The following is a 26980-nucleotide window of genomic DNA, read 5'->3' on the forward strand; positions in this document are numbered from 1 at the left end:
AGAAGCTAGTATTTATTTGTTAGATACTAGTTCTTTAAATATTAGTACTTATTCATTAAATACTAGTACTTATTCCTGAGCACTATTAAATGATAAGACCTAGTATGTTTTATAAAGGCACTGTTACTTAAAAAATAATCAGTATAGCTATTAAAAAAGTAGACTACTAGTAATTAGAGACCAAAATTCCCCAAATGTTCTGTTGGGGAATTTTCTTTCCACGGCCACCCCTCGGTAAACTCTGGCCACCCCTGTGGCCACCCCTTTGGCCACCCCAATATAATTTTGCGGTTGACATTATTTATTTAAATGAACTTATAAATTCCCAATATTTAGATAAATAAATAAATAAATAAAATGCAGTCACTAAATTATTGTTGGTGTTACTGACGTAGCTCTCCCCCTCTGGTTCAATGCTGGTGAAAGCAAACTGACGCATGCGCGCGGAATACCATTCTCGCGTGCCTCACGCACTCCTGTGTGAATCCCGGTTGGTTGTTTGCATGCACGCCGACATAATAGGCACCGCTCATGCGCCGTGAAACCGGAGTAACAGCCTTTTGTGTAGAAGTGTCGGCACGCAGCGAGTTTTGAAAGTCGGTTAAAGTTTATATAATATGATAATGATGATGATGATGATGATGATGTTACTTTCACTAAGCATGCCTTTAAAGCAGAAAGGAGGGATAATGAGTCAGGGAGGTAAGACTTCATAACATGATTTATCAGCCATGATCTGGTCTAAGACCACAGATAATTCTATAATACATTTTTTGTATTCTTTAGAATTGTCATAATTAATTTTCATGCAAAAGGTTTCTTAAGTGATCTTGGCATATCACTCCAGTTGTTGTTTTCCAGTAATATTTAGGACTGATTTCTGTTATTTATTCAGAATATTAATTGTATATTAATATTATTTGTATTTATTTAGAATAAATATAAATAAATTGTTATATTTATTGAATAACAAATCTAACAATTCAAGAGAGGTGGGGGTGTATAGGGTGGTTCGCCCAGGGTGTCATTTAAACTAGAACCACCACTACCCTCCCCGATCGTCCTTGACAGCACGCACACACCTTCAATAGACAGCAATGGCAATTTAATATTTACCTTAAGCTACAGTATATCAATAGAAGAAGCTGCATTAATAAAATGGTTCAAAAAGCAATATGGATAAATAATATTATTAGGTATAGTGAGTGTGTATAGTAATGCCTTTTGTTCAGTTTGTTCATTTGTTTGGGTAATTAATAAACTCATTATTCTTTCATTCATTTTCTTTTCGGCTTAGTCCCTTTATTAATCCAGGGTCACCACAGCAGAATGAACCGCCAACTTATCCAGCACATTTTTACACAGCGGATGCCCTTCCAGCTGCAACCCATCACTGGGAATAATAAACTCATTAATCTTCATTAATTTTAGACATGGCATATCTCGTATGATGTACAATAAAGGCACGTAAAAAAAGAAGTCATTTATACAGTATATGAAAAGTGTTTTTAAACTAAACATAGATTTTTATTTGGTTTGCACATGTACTTGCTGAATTATTTCAAAGAATGAATTGCAATATTTCAAGTAGAATTAATTAAATGAATAAAAACTACATTATTTCATTTACCAGAAACAAAAATATAACATTACACTGAATTCATTATTTTTTTGTGTGCCACCCCAAGATTTGGTGCGGCCTCTTCTGGCCACCCCTAAGAAAATTTTCTAGGGGCGCCACTGTTTCCTTGCTTTGTTAAACATCATTTGAGAAATATTTAAAAAGAAAAAAAAAACTTATAATTCTGACTTCCACTGTATATAGCCTATCTGTATACTATAGGTTTTAAATTAAAAAAATCCTTTAGAAATAGGCTAATTCTCCATTAGCAGATTTTTCTTTTCATTCACAAATTCTTGATAAGAAAATTCTTGAAAATAACTTGATTTATAACCATTTCCTACCTTTACACACATCTGTTATGTTGGACACAGACAAGCTTTTAGGACCTCCTCCTCTCTCTGCAAATGGGCTGTTTAGATTTTCACACTGTATCGATCTCAAAGTGAGATGCTTGCTCACCCAGACACTTCTTCGGATCGTTGGGTCAAGTCGAGTGTGATAAAACATTTACCCGAGCCAGCGGAAACGTAATATCCAAACTAATACGCTCTTTCAAGAAAGGAGGTTTGTGTCTCCCTCTTTTGGCTAAAGCGTATAGAAATCGTCATACAAAAAGGAAGACCGTGATGATGGAAAACAGAGCAGTTTTTTTTTTACAGAATTGCCTCCAAGTGGTGCTCGCTGCAGAGCCATTTGAGGAGAGGTGAGCTCCAGAGAGGGGGAGAATGAGCTGTCGCACCTCCTCCTGTAAGCTGTTTTAATGCGTACACCAACCCCACCCCTAACCCTACCCCCAGTGACATCACTCGTAGAAGAAGTGCAAAAAAGGTGGAGCTCAAGCTTAAGCTCCCCCTCTCTGGAGCTCACCTCTCCTCAAATGGCTCTGCAGCGAGCACCCTCTCGAATTGCTCACCAACTGAGTCGCTTCACGCTAAATAAATTTGTATGCTTAGAAGTAAAAGATACAAACTATAAGTTAAATATTCATAGAAATAGTTTCAGTAATGCAGTGCAATTATAAATTAACATGTCCACAGTGCAATTATAAATTAACATGTCCACAGTCTATGATGTGGCCAAGCCTACCTCAATCTACCAGCTGTTTAGTCGTTTGTCCGACGAGTTTCTGTGTAAACTCTGCAGAAACTGCGTGCTTAAGAGTGACATCAGCGTTATTCTTCCTCTTTCTAACAGCTTCTGAAAACGTCAAGAGATCAAAGTTGACCAGCTAAAAGCGCCAGCACGCTGTTTCTTCCTCATTTCAAACTTTGCCTCTGAGTGTTGCTTCTCAGTGTAGTTTGTGTATGTTTAATCTTAACATTGTCTCAGAAATTAATCACAATCTAGCCTATGTTTTGGCACTATTTTTAAAGAGACACTTCTGAGGACTAACTTGTTGCAAGATGGCTTTATTATTTTGCGATTCTTTCTGGGTAAGTTCTTCTTTATAATTTTCTCACGGAGTAAAAAAGTGTTAGTTCCTGTATTTTTCGTCTAGTTTAATGGGTTTAATAAGTTAGTCGTTACGTTTAAAAACATTAAGCCGCATTCAAGACGTTGTTGCTGACACTTTATCCCACTGTTCATGGTTCCCTAAATCTTTCGTTTTTAGACCTCATGAAATATAAATAAATTCAGCAGAGACTTCATGAAGTAGCCTTTGCTAGCACCAAGATATAGACCATTTTTTGCTTTTAAAACGGCTTTAATTCTTTTGAAGCATATATTCATGATGCTGAAAGCATGATATTGACATGAGCATCACATATTTGCTGCACATCCATGATATGAATCTCCTGTTCCAGCACATCCCACAGATGCTCTATTAGATTGAGTACAGGGAAGAGAGGATTTGAGATTTGTGACAGTGTGTTATAGCCTGCTGGAAGTATTCATCACAAAATGAGTACAGTGCTCTTGTTTGCTCCCAAGGTCTGTTCTCTACTTCTGTCTATTGGTGGTGTTTTGGTTCTTTACCTGCAGTTCATTCTGCTGTGGCGACCCTTAATATATCAAGGACTAAGGAAAATTAAGGAAAGATTCATTACCAGTGTCTCTTCTTGCTTGCTTGGAGTTGCTGATCTGCGGATCTGAATTAAGCTTCTATACTAACATTTGTATTAAATTGAAATAAATCTGCACCCGCCTCACCTGATATGCTGATTTTCAAAAAGTGAACTGCTGTTTTGGCTTTTTATCCTCTTCATGTACAGTATGTTAAACTGCTTTGACAATCTACATTGTAAAGTGCTACTTGTTTTGCTCATCAAGCGATGGACATGGTCAGCAGCATTACTCAATTTGATTAGCAGATGTGAACTGTAGCCCCAATTTCCTGTTTTTAGCTAACAGGTCTGAAACATGGTGTGGTCTTTTGCTGCTATATATGATTTTGTGTTAAAGTTTAGCATGTTGTGTGCTCAGAGAGGCTCTTTTGCAGACCATAGCTGTTGTTTGAGTTGCTGTTGTCTTTCTGTCAGCTTCAATCATTCTCCTCTGACCTCAGCAAGGCACATAACTGCCATTTAATGGATGTTAGCTAAATTTGTACAATTCTCTGTAAGCTCTAGGGATTCTTATGTGTCTGAAACTAAGAGAACATTATTGGTTTCTAAAATACTCTGACAAGAATGTCTCGAACCAACAATTACAGTATGCCACTTTCAGAGTCAATTAAATCACTAGTTCTTCCTCATTCTGATGCTCGATTAAAATTTCTGCAGAATTTCTTGACCATGTCGATGTCTTTTCAGGGAACTGACTTCACTGACCAGTCAGGTTATGAGGCGATATTGCAAAGGCTACAAGATGGCCGACACATGTGCAAAGATGTAGAAGAACTGCTGAAAATGAGGTATGGAATTATTATTTACTGTAGAAATGTGTCTCTGCAAATGTCAGTGTGTCACATCTGCCTGCTTTTCTAGAGCACTAGCGGAGGAGAAGTACGGACGTGATCTGGTGGCAATTGCTCGAAAGGCAGAAGGCCAAACTGAGATCGGGTGAGATGGTTTATGAAGGGCATGCAAACATATACGAGCTCAAACACGCAAATATTCCTCCATCTTCAAATAACATGACCAGCGTTGGAAAAAGTTACATCTAAAAGACATGTATATCAAACTTAAGTTCATTTTTAAAAGTAATGTGGAGCAACACGGTGACTCAGTAGTTAGCACTGTCTCATCACAGCAACAATGTCGTTGGTTTGAGTCCCGGCTGGGCCAGTTGGCTTTATATTTTTGCATTTTATTTTATCCCGGCTGGGCTTGGGATTACAATATATTACTTGTAGAAGTAACATTTCCCAACATTGGTTTATTTAAATTTGTTATTTATTAAACACCCTGACCATGACTGCCCTTTATTCAAGTAAATCCAAGTGTTAAAATATAAAAGTGTCTCATCTTTTTTTTTCAGAACTCTGAAGGCGTCATTTGACAAGTTTAAAGAGGGTATGTGGGGTGATGCACTTCCTTTTGCCTCCTGCCTAAAACATGCTGGAATGCTCAGTCTGAGTTGTGTTGTTTTCTAGAGATCGAGAAGACAGGAAACCTGCACATCCAACTATCTGAAAGGATAAAGGAGGAAGTTCTGAAAATAGAGGTTTTTCGAGAACACCAGAGGGAACAGAGAAAAAAGGTAGAAGATAAAATCGTACTCGCACTGCACAATGCTCATAGCTGTGCTTATTCAAGTGCCACAAGTCAAAGAGGGGGAGAACGATTATGTTTTTGAGCACATAAAATGGCAATCCATTGTAAATGGCATGAAAAGTAGTGTAATAATAAATCAAAACAATAACTAAGATGAAGACTAATGCCTAATTCTTTTCCTGATTAGCTTGAAGAGATTATTGAAAAACTTCAGAAGCCGAAAATGGTGTTGCATAAAAAGACCATGGAGGTAAGAACAGTAAGCAGTATTAAAATGACCATCTAGTATTTCCAGCCATAAATAACCATAGATTTCCTCTTTCAGATATGTTTGTGATTAGTTGCTCAGGGTGTACCTGTGATATCACATGACTCTCAGGGTCCACTCAAATTCAGTATCTGCCAAAAGAGGAAGCTAGGAGAAACTGAAAGAAGAAACAGTCCCCCCTAGCCATGCAGTGAATGTAATAGCAGAATGCATTTTCAACTTGAGCTCTTTTCACACTTAACTAAATAAATGTTTAGTTAGTTTCAGCTTTTCTAATTTGCCACCATGCAGCAAATGCACAGGCGTTGAGAGAGAATAAGAATAGGTTTTTGGTTTGTAGGTCTGCACGCTCTCTCTGGATATAATAAGACTTGAACTTCCTGTGCTGTACAACCACACAAACACCACAGATCATGAGATGCATTTTTGACACATTCATGTAATGAGCACTGTAGTATTCCCCCACTCCCTGCTCACTTTCATCTTGCACTTTTACTTACTTTGAATATGTTCTCTTTAATATGTCCAACAGTCAAAACGATTATATGAGCAGAGATGTAAAGAGGCTGATGAATCTGAACAAGCACTGGGAAAGAAGACAAATGTGAACACCTCCACTCATCGCCAGTCAGAAAAAGTGAGGAAATTTGTTTATAAATTTTTTACATTTGCTATAACTTATTATCTAATAAATAAATACGCTAAATTGTTCTTTTAAAATGGCTATTTTAATTTTGGAACTTACCGTTGTGGAAATTTACCTGTGGCAGGTTTGTGGTCACAATAGGGGCCAAAAATGAGGATTAAAGCAACGCAAACTTGTTTCAGTTTGACAGGCATCATTTCACATAGCATTAAAAAACTACTACCATCAGACAGTACACACTTTCATTTCCTTACAACACAGTCTTTATGTCCATTTTTTTATTAGTGTTTTGCATTTATGTTTCACTGCATGTGTGTTAGACCTTGGTATATATGCAAAGTCTTGATTTTATTCAGTTCTGATTCACAAGCTCTCCCCTTTTTAAATAAAATGAAAGTTTTGACTTGATTTGTTTAATTGACTTTAGATTTAATACAGTCAATTGTCGATTATGGTTTTACCCATATTTAAATTGGTCCTCTGCTTTTGACTTATCCAAGAGTACACATTCATGAGTGAGAAGTAAGAGCACGCTCAGACACACATTTACATTTACATTTACATTTAGTCATTTAGCAGACGCTTTTATCCAAAGCGACTTACAAATGAGGACAAGGAAGCAATTTACACAACCAAGAGCAACAATGAATAAGTGCTATAAGCAAGTTTCAGGTCTGTAAAGTCTAAGAAGGGAAGTATTAGTAGTATTAGTATTTTTTTTTATTTTTTTTTGTACAATTAGTGTGATATTCAGAGAGGCAATTACAGATTAGGAAGTGTAGTGGAGACTAAATAGTTGAGTTTTTAGTCGTTTCTTGAAAGTAGCGAGTGACTCTGCTGTTCTGATGCAGATAGGGAGTTCATTCCACCAACTGGGCAGATTGAGCAAGAGCGTTCGCGAAAGTGATTTCTTCCCCCTTTGGGATGGAACCACGAGGCGACGTTCATTCACAGAACGCAAGTTTCTGGAGGGCACATAGATCTGCAGAAGCGAGAGCAGATAAGAAGGAGCAAGGCCAGAAGTCACTTTGTAGGCAAACATCAGAGCTTTGAATTTGATGCGAGCAGCAACTGGCAGCCAGTGCAAACGGAGTAGCAGCGGAGTGACATGTGCTCGTTTAGGTTCATTGAAGACCACTCGTGCTGCTGCATTCTGGAGCAGTTGAAGAGGCTTGATAGAGTTAGCTGGAAGCCCAGCTAGTAGAGAGTTACAGTAATCCAGTTTGGAGAGAACAAGAGCTTGAACAAGGAGTTGAGCTGCATGTTCAGATAAGAAGGGTCGGATCTTTCTGATGTTATAGAGTGTGAATCTGCACGATCGAGCAGTTCTAGAGATGTGGTCAGAGAAGTTTAGTTGGTCATCAATCGTTACTCCAAGGCTTTTCACCATTTTGGATGCAGTAATGGATGCCCCGTCCATCTGGATTGAAAAGTTATGGTGTAGAGTCGAGTTGGCAGAAACTACAAGCATTTCCGTTTTTGCGAGGTTCAGCTGAAGATGATGATCTTTCATCCAGTGTGAAATATCCAACAGGCAGGCTGAAATGCGAGCTGGAACCGAGGGATCATCAGGATGAAAAAACACACACCTGGAGCAGTGGGCAGCTATTGTATTTAGCATCCAGGGAGGTGTCTTGCGGTTGTTTTTAGAAGGGATATAGCTGCGGCTGGAAGTTAATGAGAATTATTTATATTATTTAATAAATTACACATTAATTAGTATTTTATTAATGTCTACCTCTGCCCTGATCCTAAACCCAACCCTCACAGTTATGTAAAAAAAAAAGTAATTACCCATAAGTTATATTTTATTAACATCTACTCCCACACCGACCCTCATGGTAATGTAAAAATAATAATTATTGTTGTACATCAGTGTCACAAAAATTATGCTTTATTGATGCGAGTATCCACAGCTGTATCTCATCTATGTTTCATCATGTCTTGCCCAACACTGTAAAAAATACAGGGTTCCACACATTTCATTAATGTTGTCCCAACACAAATTAATTAGGTTAACTTAACAATTTAAATAAATTTATGTGGATTGAACATAAAAAATTAAGCTGTCTCATCGAAATCTCAAGATTTAAAAAAAAAAAAAAAAAATATATATATATATATATATATATATATATATATATATATATATATATATATAAATTATTTTTTTTTTGAGTGAAAGATACTTCACTTGGGTATTGAAGATGCGAAAGATTACAGTCTGTTCAACCCCTCCACCTTCTGTTCATGCCGGTCCAACTCCCTAATCATTAGGCCACAACTGCACCAGTGAAAAGTAATTAAGAGCTCTATTAACTCCTTTTATTACATGAAAACAGACCCCGCCTCTAATTTTAAATGCACTCAATTCATAGTCAGAATATTGACCTTATTCTGCAATGTGGAAGTAAGCTCTTTCTGCTATTTTTTCAGAACTTCTGATTAGTTTGACTGTGAGGGAAATGACTAGGAACAACAAACGTCAGTAAATGGTCAAACTACTTGCTCTACAAACAGTTGTGTTTATGACAGTACATAAAAAGAAAAAGAAAATTCCAGCTTTCAACATCAAGCGACATGGGCTGTGTTTTACAGAAATGAATGAGACCTGAAGCTAATAAGATTTAAATGGTTGTAATGATTTAATGGTTGTTATAGAATAAAGCAAATATCTTATTGGAAAAATAAACTGATTATTTTTGAGAATCAATATAAAATCTACCACATTTAAAAATAAATATATTTATAAAGTTATCCTAAAATATTTTTAATATGTATAAAATGTTTTTTACACTACTGTTCAAATTTGTCAGGTTGAAATCCTGAGTATTTATGAGTCTGTCTTGTATTACAGGTGATGAACAGAGCCCGGTTATGCAGACAAGCAGCCAACCTTGCAGGTTTGTGCTAAGTCAAAATAATCAATCAGTCAATCAATCATTGTGTCCACATGTTAGTTAACACTACTGCTCAAAAATTGTGTTCTGTTAGTATTTTTTAAGTCTCGTAAATTCATTTGATTGAAATACAGTTTAGTGTTCAGCTTAAAGTGCAACAGTCAATTAATTTATTCATTCATTTTCCTTTGGCTTAGTCTCTTGTTTATCAGGGTCAGAATGAACCACCAACTATTTCAGCATATGTTTTACACAGCGGCTGCCCCTCCAGCAGCAACCCAGTACTGAGACCCATAAACACACATATCTACACACACTCATACTTTGCAGCCAATTTAGTCAATAATATCCAGCTGCAGGCCCGCAGAACCACACATGTTTTAGGCACACACAATCTGGCACACACAATCTAGGCAAGCATATATGGTTACGACTGATGTTAATGTTATTAATGTTACTTTTTGATCATCGTCATCGATATATTTTGATATATATGGTTAAAAATATTGTACACAATAAACAATAATGTTTACTATATTTATTAGACGGGCGAATGGGGAGCGTTGTTTCCGATCGCCATTCAATATAATAGACTGAACAATTTTCTATCAGTCATCATAGCTGATCAGTCATTATTATTTGACAATAATTTGGCAGATACTTGTTTGCTGGCCTTGCTGAACGATCTAAATTGGACAGGTTTAATTTATATGATGTATTCATTTATAATAAAGGAAATAATAGCAAGTTAATATAGGCAATAATACATTTTAAATGTAATAAAAATCTTTTTACATGTAACAATTAAATAACACTATATTAATATTTTACTCAAGCGATTTAATAGTGTTTATTTGCTTAATTTTCTAATAACTTTTTAATTAATGATTTTCCACATTTAATAATGTAGTAATTTATAGTACGCTTTATATTGTTTTTAAACCAAAATTTAGCAATAGAAACTAATTAACTGTTAATAATTAATAAAAAATAATAAGTAAATATGTATGTTTATATATGCATATATGTATGTATATGTATGTATGTATGTATGTATGTATGTATGTATGTATGTATGTATGTATGTATGTATGTATGTATGTATATATAAAAAAAAATATATATATATACACACACACACACACACACACACACACACACACACACACACACACACATATATATATAACTAACAGCTGTGACAGTTTAGTAAAAGATAGTAGTTTATAATCAGTTAAGATAATTAGTTTATAACTATATATATATTGTTTAAATGATAACTACAGTAGGCTAATTAATTTTAATGTGACATATATTATTGTTTGCTTTTTATATTTTACAAAAAAAGTGATTTTAACCAAGTATAATTATTAAGGTCCTGAATTTGTTTATTACACTTAATCCTACAATTAGACGGTTTATTATGTTTTCTTTGTGTATGTGGACACATGAATAAAGTCATAAGTGTCTTTAACCAATTATTTTTATTTACATAATTTGAATTCAGAAACTGCAGAGATTTTAAAATGATTGTTACGATATAATAATCATAATGACTGAAATGGGAAACCATATTTGTGAAATTCAATAGGTGGTGATAATGCTAAGGAGTTAGTTAGTGTGCTAGATTGTGTGTGCCTAAAACGTGTGTGGTTCTGCGGTTCTGCAGCTGGATATATCTCAATTTAGTTGATTCTGTCTACCTATAGCGTATGTCTTGGGCTGTGGGGGAAACCAGAGCACCCGGAAGACACCCATGCCAACAAGGGGAGAACATGCCAACTGCACACAGTAATTCCAACCAACCCAGCCTGGACTCGAACCAGCAACCTTCTTGCTGTGAGACGCCAGTGCTAACTACTGAGCCACTGTGACAGTAACTTGTTCGGTAGCCAATCAACAAAACAATAATTTCGTAATGGGGTTAATTTTGACCTTAAAATGGTTTTAAAGTATAGAAAAACTGATTATTCAGGCCAAACTAAAAGAAATAAGACTTTTTCCAGAAGAAATAAAACATTAGGAAACACTGTGTAAATATATTTGCTATGTTAAATATCTGTTAAACTTTGGAAACATTTGAAAAGGAAAGCACATTTCACAGAAGTAATAATAATTTTCCCTTCAATAGTGAATAGTAATGTTTAAATTGCAAATTTGATCAGTTCAGTTTAGTCAAAATTGTACTGACTCCAGAAGAACTTGCATAAAGTTGTGATTGACGTGAAAGCTCTAAATTAATCTGGACCTTTCCAAGCTCAGTAAGTGAAGCAGTATTGCATTCTGACTTTCATTTCTTTTATTTGCTGGTTCAGAAAAGCAGTACAGATGGAATGTTGATCAACTAGGGAAAACCTGCCAGGACTGGGAGAGCACATACCGGAGCGCATGTGAGGTAAAACATAAAAATAACATGTATAAAACTTGCATAGACTGCTGAAAGGTAATGTGAGCACAGCAGAATAGCTACATGCAGAAATAATCATGGTTAATAATAAGCATGACCATGTTTCATAGACATGTGATTACCAGTCATAGCACTGTGCTGTAGAAGTGGAACATTTTTATTGGTGTACTACACTGATTTAGATGAGTCAATAAATGTCATAGCCAAAAATAAAAAAGAGGAAACAACTTAGTTTTCAACATATTTTAACAGGAAGCGTCATAACACATTTTACACAAGGAACAAAACCTTTTATATTGTCGTTGTATCATAGGTGTTCCAGCAGCAGGAGTCTGAGCGCATTAATATCTTGCGCTGTGTGCTATGGGAGCATTGCAATCTGCTGTCCAAGCAGTGTGTCCAGGATGATGATGTAAATATTCTGCTTTGTCCATCTTCATGTACTGTTAATAAGAGCCCAGGCAAATATTGTTCACATATGGCTATTGTTTTGTAGTGTTATGAGGAGGTAAGGAAGATTCTAGAGCAGTGTGACATCGTTGCTGACAACAATAACTTCATTAAGATGAAAAAGACTAGCAGTCATCCCCCAGGTAAAGTCATCATCCTTATCAAAATCATCATGATTTAATACGGTTATATTTTTATCAACTGACATGAAAAGTATGTGATGTTGTTAAATAGAGAGTTTATTTAGCTGTAAATATACCATTTACATTAAAAGAAGTCGGTGGCTACTGGCACTTTTATAGTTAAATAAAACTATGGGTGATTCAAAAAGTGCATGTACTGTACATGTTGTGTCTTCAAGATAAACCTATTATTTTTATAATTCAGAAACCTTTAAAGAATAGTTTTGAATACAAACACAATTTACATCAAGTTATCTCTAAAAGTAATGCTCGTATGTGTATTATGTGAAAAATATGAACTTAAAGGGCCCTATCATACACCTGGCGCAATGTGGCGCAAGGCGCGGCGCAATAGTCTTTTGCTACTTTAAGCTTGGCGCAAGGGTCATTTTGAGGTGTTGGGCCACACTGTTTAAATAGCAAATGCATTTGCGCTCAAATGTGCGCCCATAGGCATTCTGGTCTAAAAAAGCAGCCGTGTTTTGGCGTGTTGCTATTTTGAGAAACTGTAAATAGTCTGATCTTTAGACCAGAACAAAGTCGGTCTATTGTCTGGTGCGCCTGGCTTACACACTACACACAAGATGTAGAGCAGTACGCAAATATCTTTACATATGAAAAAGATATAATATCTTAAAGATATATATATAATAAGGATATATATAGGATATAAATACAAATGATTAAAATATTACAAAACATATTGTTTTCTAGCCTACATGAATTTAAAAACCACTGCCTTCATACTTTCTTCATCTCGGGAAGCTTTTTCAGTTCATTCAATTTGCTTTTGTATAATGTTATTATTATTAGCAGTATTATTTATTATATCCATATTTATATATATTTTTTTATTAAAAACAAGCTTAGATGTGTCCACCTGTCAGGTTTTAGACCATATGGGGCATAGCAGGTGTATTTGGAAATAACTCAGGTTTTTGACCACACTTTGTTTTTATTAATCATTTATTCGTTTGCTAGAAATTAGAACTGAATTTAGAAATAGTTTTGAAACAAATCTTTGCGCTTAACAAACAAAATTAATTATTTATAGGCTAATTGATGTCTGTGCGGTAAGGTTTCCCTATCCAATAGAGCAAAAGCGAAAGTCAACTTACTTTACGTCATGTTAATAGCATTGCCCTTATGGCGCGACGCAGCTAGCTCTTAAAGGTAATGGGAGATGAGACTCTAATTGGTTTATTCTCAAAACACACCTATAACTCATTAAGAAAATAAACTCAACCCTTTTAGACCATGCGCCATGGCGCAAACCGGATTTTCCCGTCCTTAAGTTAGCAAAAATGCGTTCTGACATGCCCTGAAAGCGTTTGCGCCCTGCGTTTTGCGCTTTGCGCATGGACCGTCAAAATAGAGCCCAAAGACTCCCACTATACATATTTTTATTGTTTCTGCCACTTGAACCATACATTAAGCTTCAGTTACCTTGAACTAATTAAGTCCAAAATTCATTCTATAAATGTCATAACAGCTTAATTATTTTCCTTAACGTTTGTTTAAAAGTGCTTCATGTATTTACTGCTGAGGACACCGACCTGGACAGATTGTTGTGCATAGATTTAGTTTCTTGTAGTTTTTAAACATTTGTCCTTTTTATTAGTTAAAAGAAAGTTTATGTTGGAAAAAAAGTGTATACAAGTAGAGTTTGCTTGATTTTACACAATGTTTGAAATATTTTGTTAAGAATTAACATTATTAATTTATTATCGTATTATTAAATGTATTAAATTCTAATATTTTTATATAAATAAAATATTTTCCATCTGGGACATTTTAACAATTCCTTAGCATTTAACCCTTTAAAAATTTAAAATTGCATTCATAATGCTCTTAAAAATGTTTTACTTGGTGCAACATGCAGAAACCCTGCCCCAGTTCTTGAAAATAAAACTTGCAAATGGTTTGAAAATGAAAGTCAGATCTGTGACTCCTGATCTCACAAGGAAACGTAACTTTTTTACATTGTCAATTTAGTGGCTAATTCGTACAAGTTCAGTCGTCTAAAAATGTACGATTTTAAAAAGGTGGTGTGGCACCCAACCTTACCCCTAAACCCAACTGGCATTGGTGGATAAGCAAATTGTACTAAATTGTGGGAATGGGATCATATGAATTTATACAAATCAGCCACTAAATCAAAAAGCTACGACTTAACGTGAGATCGTGTTGGGTTTAAAGGACTGATAGGAAAAGCATATGACTTGCTCAAAGTGACTTTACTTCCACTGACATGGCATGTCATTTGCTCTTCTCTTATTAATTTGTGCAAAATGTTTTGGAATTAGGATACACTAATGATAGATTAATCATTTGGTGATATTTAAGTGAAATTGACTTTCGCTTTTTAAAAACAATAACTTGATGAATGGATAAAAATATTATTTCTAGACATGACTTGTTTGATCTTGAGCTAAAGCACAAGCGGTTGAAATTGTCAACTCTTATTGTCCACTACTTGTTAGTAGTTTACAAATTTGAACAATAATTAAACAACATTCATTCTTTCATTTTCTTTTTGGCTTAGTCCCTTTATTAATCCGGGGTTGCCACAGCTGAATTTATCCAGCACGTTTTTACGCAGCGGATGCCCTTTCAGCTGCACCCCATCTCTGTGAAATAATTAAACAACAATTAATAATAAATGTTTCAAATAATATCAAATGTTTCAAATAAAATCTAATTAATATCAAATGTTTCCTGTCACATTTAAGCATATTTTGCATTATTTTACTTTAATAGTGGATTCAGTTTACTATAAATTATACATTTATTACATATCATTTCAGATCAAGGAAAATGAATAGAAAATGCAACTAAAATGTTTGATATGCACATGAAATTGACCTGTAATTCTTGTCATATACAGGTCAAATAAAAAAATACTCATGGCCCTTAATAATACTTTGACGTTTTATGTAACTAAATGATCTGTCTGTGTCAGAAACTGAACATTATTTATTACATTAACTTTAATTCACAATCTCAGCAAACAGTCCTGAGTGCATTCATAAGCAGATTTTTGGAAAAAAAAAAAAACTATTATTCTACTACTATTATTCTCAAAGTGATATAATCTTTTTTTGCCGTGTGACTTGTATTTTATAAGCCACCAAGAACTACGGTTTCAGCTAAACATCTTAAATAACGTCCTACTTAATAAAAAGTCACTCACATTTTAGATGGCCTGAGGATGAGTAAATGAACAGGAAGCTCTCATTTTTGCGTGAACTGTCCCTTTAAGAACTTGTACATAAGTCCCTTTATCATTTCTCTTCAGCTCCTATTGAGTTTCAGTGTTACTCTGATGCGGACACTAATGGAGGAGTCAGGAGGATCGAAACCAACAGGTTAAATGTCTCAAGTACTTTAAATTATTAAAACTGGCATGTTTCATATCTAGAAATTTGATTGTGAAACTCTTCCATATTTTAACTTTCTACAGATTATCTGTCGTGCTCTCAGGGATGTCTTTCATTGGTTGGTATCAGATTGTAAACATCTTAAAGAGAAGCTTATATAAAAAATCGTTAAACAAAAGTAGCTTAATCTGCATTGTTTGGATCATCTTTACATTGCAGGGTTTCCTGAAGCAGGCAATAATTCTGGTGCAAAATACACACCTGACCAACAAAGGATAGGAGTGACTGAGGAAAAGTACATGGTGTTATATGAATTTAAAGCTCAGGTAAATACTTGGTTGTAATTCCTTATTTTATTTACTTATTTGTTTACTTATTTACTTAATTATGTAATAATTTACTTATTTACTTATTTACTTAATTATATACTTAATTATGTATTGCAAATTTAAAGAGTCTTTATTAGCCTTATTCTTTCACATACAAGCAGTCGCAGCCATTGTTCTAAACCTATCACAGAATCGAGATTACTTCATTGCAGAAAAGGGTCAATTAAATGATTTGTGAGCCTTACACTTTTATCAATGTTGAATCAAATTTTTGTTCATTAGTGTTGAATCAAATGAACTTTTCTAATAATCTCATATTACAGTAAATCAATCAAACTGACTCAAAATGTTAAATTAAACTTTGTGTTAAAAACATATTAACTTATTGAAATACACTTACCGGCCACTTTATTAGGTACACCTTACTAGTACCAGGTCGGCCCCCGTTTTGCCTTCAGAACTGCCTTAATCCTTTGTGGCATTGATTCAACAAGGTACTGGAAATATTCCTCAGAGATTCCACCACATCACAAAGGTGCTCTGTTGGATTGAGATCTGGTGACTGTATAAGCCATTTGAGTACAGTGAACTCATTGTCATGTTCAAGAAACAAGTCTGAGATGATTCACGCTTTATAACATGGCGCGTTATCCTGCTGGAAGTAGCCATTTAAAAGATGAGTACGCTGTGGTCATGAAGGGATAGACATGGTCAGCAACAAAACTCAGGTAGGCTGTCGTGTTAACACGATGCTCAGTTAGTACTAATAGACCCAATCTTTTTCCAATCTTCTATTGTCCAATTTGGGTGAACCTGTGCAAATTGTAGTCTCTGTTACCTGTTCTTATATGGTTGTGCGTGAAAATCCCAGTAGCTCAGCAGTTTCTGAAATACTCAAACCTGCCCATTTGGATACAGTCATTGGTCTGGCACCAACAATCATGCCATGTTCAAAGTCACTTAAATCACTTTTCTTCCCCATTCTGATGCTCGGTTTGAACTTCAGCAAGTGCATTGAGTTGCTGCCATGTGATTGGCTGATTAGAAATTTGCGTTTACAGGCAGTTGTACCTAATAAAATGGCCAGTGAGTGTAATGCTAAAGTAACAAAAACATTTGTTGTCATGACTTTGTGTCAAATGTTACATTTCACAGTGTATACACTGATAGATATATATTTGTTTTCTCTATAGGAAGATGATGAGTTGTCTATCAGTAAAGGACAAGTTGTGACAATAACAGAGAAAGGTGAGGATGGGTGGTGGAAAGCGTGGTGTAATGGAGTGTCCGGGCTGGTTCCTGGAACATACTTGACCAAAATGTCACCGAACAGTTCACGCCTTGCTGCTGCCCGTCCTGAACATAATCCTATCAAATAGAGTTTAGAAGTCTTCACACCAAGTCTTTCTAAATTCTAATAGAGGTTATAGAAATTATTAACTGTCCTGACAGCACTTTTTTAAGGTCATGTACACACTGCTGCTAATTTTGTTTGTCAGTTCACCTTTTAGTGCTAAGCTGTATTCTCTTCACACCAATAGTAATTTACTAATGTAAGTACAGCATTCAGTAATCACATTGGCTGCAGCTATAAGCAAGTTTCTAGAGTGACATGCGCTGTGAATCTAAATTATTAACAAGTACAGAATGTGAGTCTGCTCTGAAATAACAACGGTCAGCAGTGTTACGGTATGTTCACACCAAATATAAATATAACAAAACATATATTTGCGTCCTCACTGACTAGGCAACACAAAGACGCAAGTGTAGCACAGGATATCTGAGGTACTTTTATTTTTATTCTTCTGTTTACCAGCCTCGCTTGCAGAGTTTCTTGGTATTATACATCTTTAGTAAATTGCACAAGAGCTTTATAAATTTCAATAGATCCTGACTGGCTGTCAGTGTTTTATCTTTATTAAAAATATAAATACATACTGTTAAAGTCAGAATTATTTGCCCCCTTTGTTTTTTGTTTTCTTTTTATATATTTCCCAAATGATGTTGAACAGAGCAATGAAATGTTCACTGTATGTCTAATAATATTTTTTCTTCTGGAGAAAGTCTTATTTGTTTTGTTTTGGCTAGAATTAAAGCAGTTTTAAAATTTTTAAAAGCCATTTTAAGGACATTTTTTAGCCTCTTTAAGCTAATATTTTTTCGATAGTCTACAGAACAAACCATCATTATACAATAACTTGCCTAATTGCCATAACCTGCCTAGTTAACCTAATTAACCTAGTTAAGCCTTTAAATGTCACTTTAAGCTGTATAGAAGTGTCTTGAAAAATATCTAGTCAAATATTATCTACTGTCATCATGGCAAAGACTAAATAAATCAGATAATAGAGATGTGTTATTAAAACTGTTATGTTTAGAAATGTGTTGAAAAAAATCTTCTCTCCATTAAACAAAAATTGAGGAAAAAAATAAACAGTGAAGCTAATAATTCAGGGGGGCTGATAATTCTGACTTCAACTGCGAGTGTTCAGCATAAATGAGTGCACCTCTCACAGATCTCTCTTTAAAATCAGGATATTCGATAAGATGCTTTACAATTATATATTTGTGTACATCTAGATTAGTCAGGGCCAAAGCCAAACCTAAGACTGGTTTAACAAAATAACTCAATATCACTGTCACAAAAAGATCACAAATAAATAGTATGCCCAAATTATTCTTAGGGTAAAATATTAAAAATGTATATATATTTTTTTATCTATACAATATTATTACTAAAAGTGTTTGATGACCAATATTGTATTATTTAAGTTAGTTTAACAGTTTTGTTTAAATGCACCAAAGAGCAATTAACAATAACAGGTGAACTGGCAACCAAAAGTAGCTGCAGTGCTTACACAGCCAATGTGAAGTTGTGAAGTGTGTGTCTGTGTGTATGTATGTATATATATATATATATATATATATATATATATATGTGTGTATGTGTGTATATATATATATATGTGTGTATATATATATATATATATATATATATATATATATATATATATATATATATATATATATATATATATATATATATATATATATATATTTGTTTCTACTTTTATTTTTTTAAATTATATATATACACACACACTGTAAAATATGCTGGGTTCCACACAATTGATTTGTGTTGGGAAAACATGAAGGAATTAAATTAACATACACATTTAAGTGGATTCAAGACAAAACAATTAAGTTGTCCCAAAAATAATCAAGAATTATGATGTTTCAGCTCATTTTAAATAAGTAGTTTAAACAAATGTCATTTTTGAGTGTACTGTAAAATATGTATACATTTAGTATTATACACTTTGTAATATTATAATATATGTTACATTCAGTATTTTCACAATAAAAATACAAATACTGGGTTGAGCCTCTATGCAACTTTGTTGGTTGTGTTACCCACCTGCTGGTGAAATTATTATAGAATATAAATAACAGCCCTTTTCTTGTATGGGTAGACATTTGACTAATAAAAAGGGTTGGTGACCTCTAGTGGGGAAAGTGTCAAAATAGCTGAGAACGTAAAAAAGTAGATTTTAGTAAGGACAGCAGCTTATTAAATGCTTGATGTGAAAACTAAGATGTGAAGTATGAATGTATATACAGTTGAAATCAGAATTATTAGCCCCCTTTTGAATGTTTTTTTTCTTTTCTTTTTTAAATATTTCCCAAATTATGTTTATAAGAGCAAGCAAATATTCACAGTATGTCTGTTAAAATCTTTTGTTCTGGAGAAAGTCTTATTTGTTTTATTTTGGCTATAATAAAAGCAGTTTTTGTTTTTTTTAAACACTATTTTAAGGTCAAAATTATTAGCCCTTTAAGCTATATTTTTTTGATAGTCTACAGAAAACCATCGTCATACAATAACTTGCCTAATTACCCTAACCTGCCTAGCTAACCTAATTAACCTGGTTAAGCTTTTAAATGTCCCTTTATTCTCTAAAGAAATGTCTTAAATACAAGTACAAGGCAACAAAATGCAGTTTAGGTCTAACCAGCAGTGCAACAGCAGCAAGTGATGGATACAAGTATAAAGTGCAGTTATAGAAAAACTATAGTAATATTTACAGATGGATGTACTATGAACATTATAAACAGGTTGTATTAGCTATGAACAGATTTACAATAAATGAATATATGTACAGGTTGCTATTAATTATCAGAAGTGTGCAGATAGATAAACAAGATTACAAACGTATATGTACAGTGGTTGTGTACATAATTACAAATAGCCATGTGCAGTGGGTATGTACAGTTCAAATAAGTGAATCAGTGCAATGTAGTGCAATGAAAATGTGCAAATGTTAAACAGTGCAGTGATTGTGCGGAGTATAAGTTAGAGGAGAGAGGGGGGTGCATTGGTGGGGCAAAAGAGTCAGTGAGGGGAAGAGTTTCAGAGGGAGACAGCTCTGGGGAAAAAGTTGTTCCTCGGTCTGCTGGTTTTTGTCTGGGGGAGCCTGAAGCGCCTGCTGGAAGGCAGTTGTGAAAACAGTTTGTGAGCAGGGTGAGAGGTGTCCCTAAGAATACTGCGTGCTCGGTACAGACAGTGTTTCTTCTGGATGTCCTCAATGGCTGGCAGTGTGGTTCCTGTGAAGTGTTAGGGAAGTTTTCAGCACCCGCTAGCAGCTGATTCGCTCACAAGGTGATGTCATAGTTCCTCCACTCTATAAGCAGCAGTTATAATGGTGGATGTGAACTCCCTTGGTAAATAGTAAGGTCTACATTTAACCATTAGAAATTCCAGGTTAGCAGAGCAATGTCTCCCAACGATGACAGAGTTTGTGCACAAAGTTTGTTAATATAAATGCATAATCCTCTGCCTCTGGTCTTACCGAAGTCATCCGCCGTTCTGTCTGCTCAGAATGTGTGGTGCTCAGTTAGAGATACAGTGTTGTCTGGAATCCTGCTCTTTAGCCATGTTTCTGTGAAAATCAAGACATTACAGTTCCATAATCTTTTGCTGTGGTTAATGCGCTGTCAAATCTCATCCATTTTGTTCACCAGTGACCGTACAAGGCAAAGATATAATAAATCAGTTATTAGAAATGAGTATTAAAACTATTATGTTTAGAAATGTGTTGAAAAAAATCTTCTCACCATTAAACAGAAATTAAGGAAAAAATAAACAGGGGGGCTAATAATTCTGACTTTAACTGTATATGTATGTTTTCGTAAACAATATAAACAGTTTTACTGATGAAGCCTGTTTATAAAATACACTTTCAGAAGTCTTAAGAGGTCAGAGGTCTGAACTGACATAAGCGTTATCACAAGAAGAAATAAATGTAGAAATAATAGAAATAAACCAATGATATATATATATAAATAAAAAATAAAAGGCGACTTTATATGTTTTTATTAAACTCCATGATGGGTTAATCTTATGATGATGGATAAATGAATGAATGTAAAAAAAAATGTGTGACTATTAAAAACATTGCCTTAGATCATTTATTTAATCACATATTTATGTTTATTGGGGTGGTATGATGGCTCAGTGGTTAGCACTGTTGCCCAACAGCAAGAAGGTCACTAGTTCGAGTCCTGGCTGGGTCAGTTGGCATTTCTGTGTGGAGTTTGCATATTCCCGACATGTTAGTGTATGTTTTCTCCACCTGCTCTGGTTTCCCCTATACCAGGGGTGCTCAACCCTGTTCCTGGAGATCTACCTTCCTGCATAGTTCAGCTCCTACCCTGACCAAACACACCTGAATCAATTAACTAGGACCTGAACAGCACTTGATAATTACAGGCAGTTGTGTTTGTTGTGGGTTGCAACTGAAATCTGCAGGAAGGTAGATCTCCAGGAACAGGGTTAGCCACCCCTGCCCTATACAGTCCAAAGACTTGCTCAATAGGTGAATTGAATGAACTAAATTGGTCGTAGTGTGTGTGTGAATGGGTGTGTATGGATTTTCCACTATACTGGGTTGTGGCTGAAAGGGCATATGCTGGAATATTTGGCGGTTCATTCCGCTGTGGTGGCTTCTGAAATAAGCTGAAGAAAAATTAATCATTTATTTTTATTTGTATATGCTTTAAACTGAACAGACATAAAGGGCCCTATCATACACCCGGCGCAGTGTGGCGCAAGGCGTGACGCAGTAGTCTTTTGGTAGTTTAAGCTTGGCGCAAGAGTCGTTTTGAGGTGTTGCGCTACGCTGTTTAAATAGCAAATGCATTAGCGCTCATTTTTGCTTCCCTAGGCGTTCTGGTCTAAAAAGGAAGGCGTTCTGAGGCGGACTGCTGGCGCGTTGCTATTTTGAGAAACTATAATAGATTTTTTATTAGACCAAAACTAACCCGGTCTAAACTTCAGCCAGAGTTTATATTTGCGCTTAACAAACAAAAGTATTTATTTATAGACTAATTGATGTCTGTGCGTAAAGGTTTCCCTTTCCAAGAGCGAAATTGAAAGTGATCCATTATCTCTCATTCTCGCAGTAGATACTGTTTAACAGTTTTCTGTTAAAAAACTGTTAACTGTTTGCTTGTGAAATGCTCATTTTTTCCACTTAGACTTACTTTGCGTCCTATAAATAGTGAATGCGCTCTTGGCGCGACGCAGCTGGGTCTTAAAGGGAATGGGAGATGAGACTCTAGTTGGTTTATTCTTAAAACACACCTATAACTCATTAAGAAAATAAACTCAACCCTTTTAGCCCATGCGCCGAATCGCAAGGCAGATTTCCCGTCCTTAAATTGGCAAAAACGCGTCCTGACACGCCCTAAAAGCTTTTGCGCCCTGCGATTTGTGCTTTGCGCATGGACCGTCAAAATAGAGCCCAAACAGTTTGATGCCTATGGAACCTTTTCACACTTTTTTTTATGGTGTAAAAGGTTCTTTAGGTCAGGGCCAGGGGTGTTCAAACTTTGTCCCGGAGGACCCGTGTCTTGCCTAGTTTTGCTCCAGCTTCCTTCAAAACACCTGCTTGGAAGTTTTTGTATACCTAAAATGAGCTTTATTAGCTGGTTGAGGTGTGTTTAATTGGGGTTGTAACTAAAATATGCAGAACACAGGCCCTCTAGGACCGAGTTTGGGCACCCCTGCTTTAGATCATCTAAATGGTTCTTTTTAGTGCTTTCCACTGAAAGGTCATTTTGGGAAACTCTTTTTTGAAACATTTATCAGCATGCTAGAGATGCAAATCTCATAAGTACAATAGACATGCAAACATTGATACAGTTCATTTGATAGTAAAATATCTGACATTGTGAATCCTAAATGCTTTACCCCTTGATATCTTTCCAGCTCTTTTTAGTTTTGATGCGGCAGATAATGATTTCTTAATCCTGAGGCTTAATCCTGAGTGTTTAAACTATCAAAAAGACACTAGAATGCTATTTAAATTTAGCATATACTGTATATCAAAATACAGAGCATGCAAATCCTTTGGGTTTTCTCGCAGGCTGGCTTTCACTAGCAGTTGATTCTTTTTAAAACAGTATACTTTGGCATTGGATGACTTAAGTGCACTGCCTTTCATTATAGCTTCATAAAACTGTTTAAAGTTTTTTAAACGGTTTTTGTTTAAGGAGAACATTTGGTCAAACTTTTATTTAATGTACAATTAATGCTAAAAAAAAACACATTTAGCTCAATAAATTATTAATTTGCTGCTTATTAATAGAAGGTAGTTGTTTGGTTTAGGTATGAGGTAGGATTAGGGATGTAAAATAAGAACTTAAGTGCTAATAAACAGTTAATATCTTGACAACAGGTAATAAACCAGTAGCAATTGTTACTTAACTTGTGGTTAACGAAAATTTGTTTTGTTTGTCAGCTTTTGTAAGATAAATATTATTTGTCTTCTTATTATTATTCTGATAATTACTATTGTTATGATATTGCTATTTTGGCGTTTCTGTGTGAAGTTTGCATGTTCTCCCTGTGTTTGGTTGGGTTTCCTTTTGGTGCTCCGGGTTAACCCCACAAGTCCAAAGACATGCGCTGTAGATGATTTGGGTAGGCTAAATTGTCCGTAGCTATGTGTGTGAATGGGTGTGTATGGATGTTCCCCAGTGATGGCTTGCAGCTGGAAGAGCATCAGTTGCGTAAAATATATGCTGGATAAGTTGGCGGTTCATTCTGCTGTGGCGACCTCAGATTAATAAAGGGACTAAGACAAAAAGAAAATGAATGAATCAAGGAGTTGTTTTCTGCAGTGAAAGGTTTAGGAGATGAGGTCAGACATTTTCCATTTGTCCCTATATTTTTACATGTGTTTTGCATACGTTTGGATTTTGGAGTGTTTTTGTTTTTTATAAGATAATCTTTGCATGTGACCTTTAAATTGCAGCTGAAATTACATGCGGGTTTTATCAAGTGTCAATGTAATCACTTTGTTAAATATCTACTATAGCAAGTGCATTTGTTTACACTTTGTATAGTCACAAAGTAACCATTTATTTATTCATTCATTTTCTTGTCGGCTTAGTCCCTTTATTAATCTGGGGTCACCACAACGGAATGAACCACCAGTTTATCCAGCACATTTTTACGCAGCGGATGCCCTTCCAGCTGCAACCCATCTCTGGGAAACATCCACAAACACTCATTCACTCACACTCATACACTACGGACAATTTAGCCTACCCAATTCACCTGTACCGCATGTCTTTGGACAGTGGGGGAAACCGGTGCACCAGAACATGCAAACTCCACACAGAAACGCCAACTAAGCCAAGGATCGAACAAGCGACCCAGCAACCTTCTTGCTGTTAGGCTACACACAAGTAACCAAAAGTAACCAATGAAGTATTTAGTAATACTTATGAACCAACATGTACTTACTATACAGTTAAGGTTATGCTGAGGGTTAGGTTCAAGGTTAGTTGTTTGTAATTATATTAACAAGGACATCATAGAATAAAGTGTAACTGGTCATTTTATTAAATGATAAACCCTTGTGCTCTCTTATGAAAAATACATTTTATCTTTGGGTGAGCTTTCCATTAAAAGTGTTGTGTAAGCCCATCTTAAAAATGTTATGTTATCGGCAATAGTGTGGACAGTGTGGATCTTTCCCAACCCTAAACTGTTACCTTAATGTTTTGTCAACTAAAGGCAAAAATGCTACAAATACAAAACAGTGATCTTTTGTCTTTTTGTTTGATCATCATAACAATCTCCCTTCAGTGTTTGTGATATTTAGATCTCAAAGTGAATATTTGCATTCACTGGTGACTAACAAATCAGAAATTTACATTTATATAGTTTTATTCAGTGTGTCTGAAGGAGCGCATTCACAGACTGGTATTCCACAAATGAAAATGAAGATCCTCTGGGTTGCTCTTTTCCTGTCAGCTCACTCTGAGCTGACTTTAACTCTTCTAATCAGGACGCATGTTTTTATTAATACCGCCCTGTCCTGGAGCGATGCTCAAAGCTTTTGCAGAGAGAATCATTATGACCTATCCACCTTAGACAGCCAAGAGGAAGTTGACAGGTTCAAAGCCGATGGAAAAAACCACATGAGTACCGAAAGCTGGGTCGGTCTGAGCAAACCTTCTGCTACAGGAGAGTGGGTCTGGAGCGACGGAAGTCAAGAATCTTTTTTAACCTGGAAATCCGGCCAACCAAATGATCCAGACACTGACTTTTGTGCCAAGAGTACAAATGGTGAACTGTTTGACTTCAATTGTAATCAAAAGTACCCATTTTTCTGCTACTACTGGATGCCTCCGTTGATCCTGGTAATGGAGCTAAAGAGCTGGGAAGAGGCGTTTCAATACTGCAGGACTAAACACAACGGCTTGGCCTGTTTGCCAACCCGTTTACATCTCTTACAAGTCCAAAACCACACTGAAGCCTCTGACGCCCCCAGCGTGTGGACGGGTCTGCGCTTTCTGGCAGGTTCCTGGTTCTGGGTGAACGGGGAGGCGCTGGGTACTCTGGTCTCGCTGCAAGCATGTCCTGCTAACGCCCTTTACTGTGGATCCCGAAACCTGGGAGCTAAAAGTTGGGAAAACAGAAACTGCATAGACAAGCTTAACTTTGTGTGTTATTGAAGAGCAAGGTAAGTAGCGCATAATGCATTTGTGTTTCTGTCAGTACATTGCTCGCATCTACTCTAAAATGAATGCTGTCAATTAAATTCAAATGTATATTTAAAGAGAGTTTTAGCAATTGTTTTATTATTTTATAGCAATCCTTAATAACATATGATTTAAAAGAGGTGTATTTTGCTCTGCATTTATTTGTTTGAAAATATCATACAAACAGTTTTATAATTATTTTTATTTCAGTTTTAAATTAAGGTTTTGTGTGAACAAATTTTATTTTTGTATTTTTTTATTTAATTTAGTTATTCCAGTGATTCAAAGCAGCCATCCACAAAATTGAACATAATAACCATTATTAAAAAACTTGATGTTAATTGAAAACAACAGAGCAACAAATCAGCATTTTAATAATGATTTCTATAGGATTATGTCACACTAAAAACTGGAGTAATGATGCTGTAAATACAGCTTTGAATAGCAGGAATAAATCATATATTTTAGATTTACTTTAAATTATAGCTTTTTTTATAGTGTTTTTGATCGAATACAATATTTGGTGAGTAGTAAAGACTTATGGTTACCAAATGTTTGACTGGTAGAATGTTTAAGTCTGTGTATGTTCATACTTATACACACTGCTATTGTTGATGTTTATGGAAACTTGCTTAATAATGCACAATTTTGTTTTCTTTTTCAGAGGCGTTGAGAAGAGCACCAAATAAAGAAAGAAATCAAAAAAATTTAAATTTTGAAATACACTTGTTTATCTTTTTAAAGTAATTTGGATAACAAAATGCCTGCCATTTATGATGACATTGATTCACAGTAGTTTTAAAGCTATGTTAATAAACAACTAGTTTAACATTGTAAAACTATTTTGTTTAGGAGGTAAACAACATTTCTGTTTACCTTGTGCACCCCTTTTTATCAGTTAGTGTCAGTAAAAAAATCTCCATGTGCTGTGAAAAAACTGTAGACCCCTATTAGTGTTCATATGAATGTCTTCAACTGAATAAATAATGAAAAGAATCTTGAGTCATGCCATTTTCAGTTATTTTTTTATTTGACCCAATACATACGTTAAAGTAGGTACTTTAATAGTCATTGTTACACTT

General features: G+C 35.2%; 2 protein-coding genes and 1 long non-coding RNA gene across 5 annotated transcripts in view; 2 read left to right on the top strand and 1 right to left on the bottom strand.

Annotated features, from left to right (window-relative positions):
* The window catches only part of LOC147836003 (uncharacterized), a 91561-nt gene extending 89272 nt beyond the window's left edge, over positions 1-2289 (bottom strand). The window contains exon 1 of the long non-coding RNA XR_015495761.1: positions 1966-2289. This is a non-coding gene — a long non-coding RNA (uncharacterized LOC147836003). The remainder of the gene's footprint in view (positions 1-1965) is intronic.
* pstpip1b (proline-serine-threonine phosphatase interacting protein 1b) lies at positions 2069-26894 on the top strand. 3 transcript variants are annotated; one of them, XM_087259973.1, is made up of 16 exons: positions 2697-3057; positions 4378-4478; positions 4552-4626; positions 5045-5079; positions 5160-5266; positions 5468-5530; positions 6081-6185; positions 9052-9097; positions 11410-11489; positions 11815-11913; positions 11998-12094; positions 15432-15501; positions 15597-15631; positions 15733-15839; positions 17036-17090; positions 26563-26894. In XM_087259973.1, exons 1-16 carry the CDS (start codon positions 3028-3030, stop codon positions 26643-26645), a joined length of 1188 nt encoding a protein of 395 aa, XP_087116099.1. In that variant the 5' UTR covers positions 2697-3027; the 3' UTR covers positions 26646-26894.
* Positions 25007-26894, top strand: LOC147836004 (lymphocyte antigen 75-like). Its single transcript, XM_087261339.1, has 2 exons — positions 25007-25879; positions 26563-26894. Exon 1 carries the CDS (start codon positions 25128-25130, stop codon positions 25869-25871), a length of 744 nt encoding a protein of 247 aa, XP_087117465.1. The 5' UTR covers positions 25007-25127; the 3' UTR covers positions 25872-25879; positions 26563-26894.
* Positions 26895-26980: the final 86 nt, after the last annotated feature.

The sequence above is a fragment of the Danio rerio genome, chromosome 7 (assembly GCF_052040795.2).
Source record: "Danio rerio strain M-AB ecotype USA chromosome 7, GRCz13ab, whole genome shotgun sequence".
Classification (NCBI taxonomy): Eukaryota; Metazoa; Chordata; class Actinopteri; order Cypriniformes; family Danionidae; genus Danio; species Danio rerio.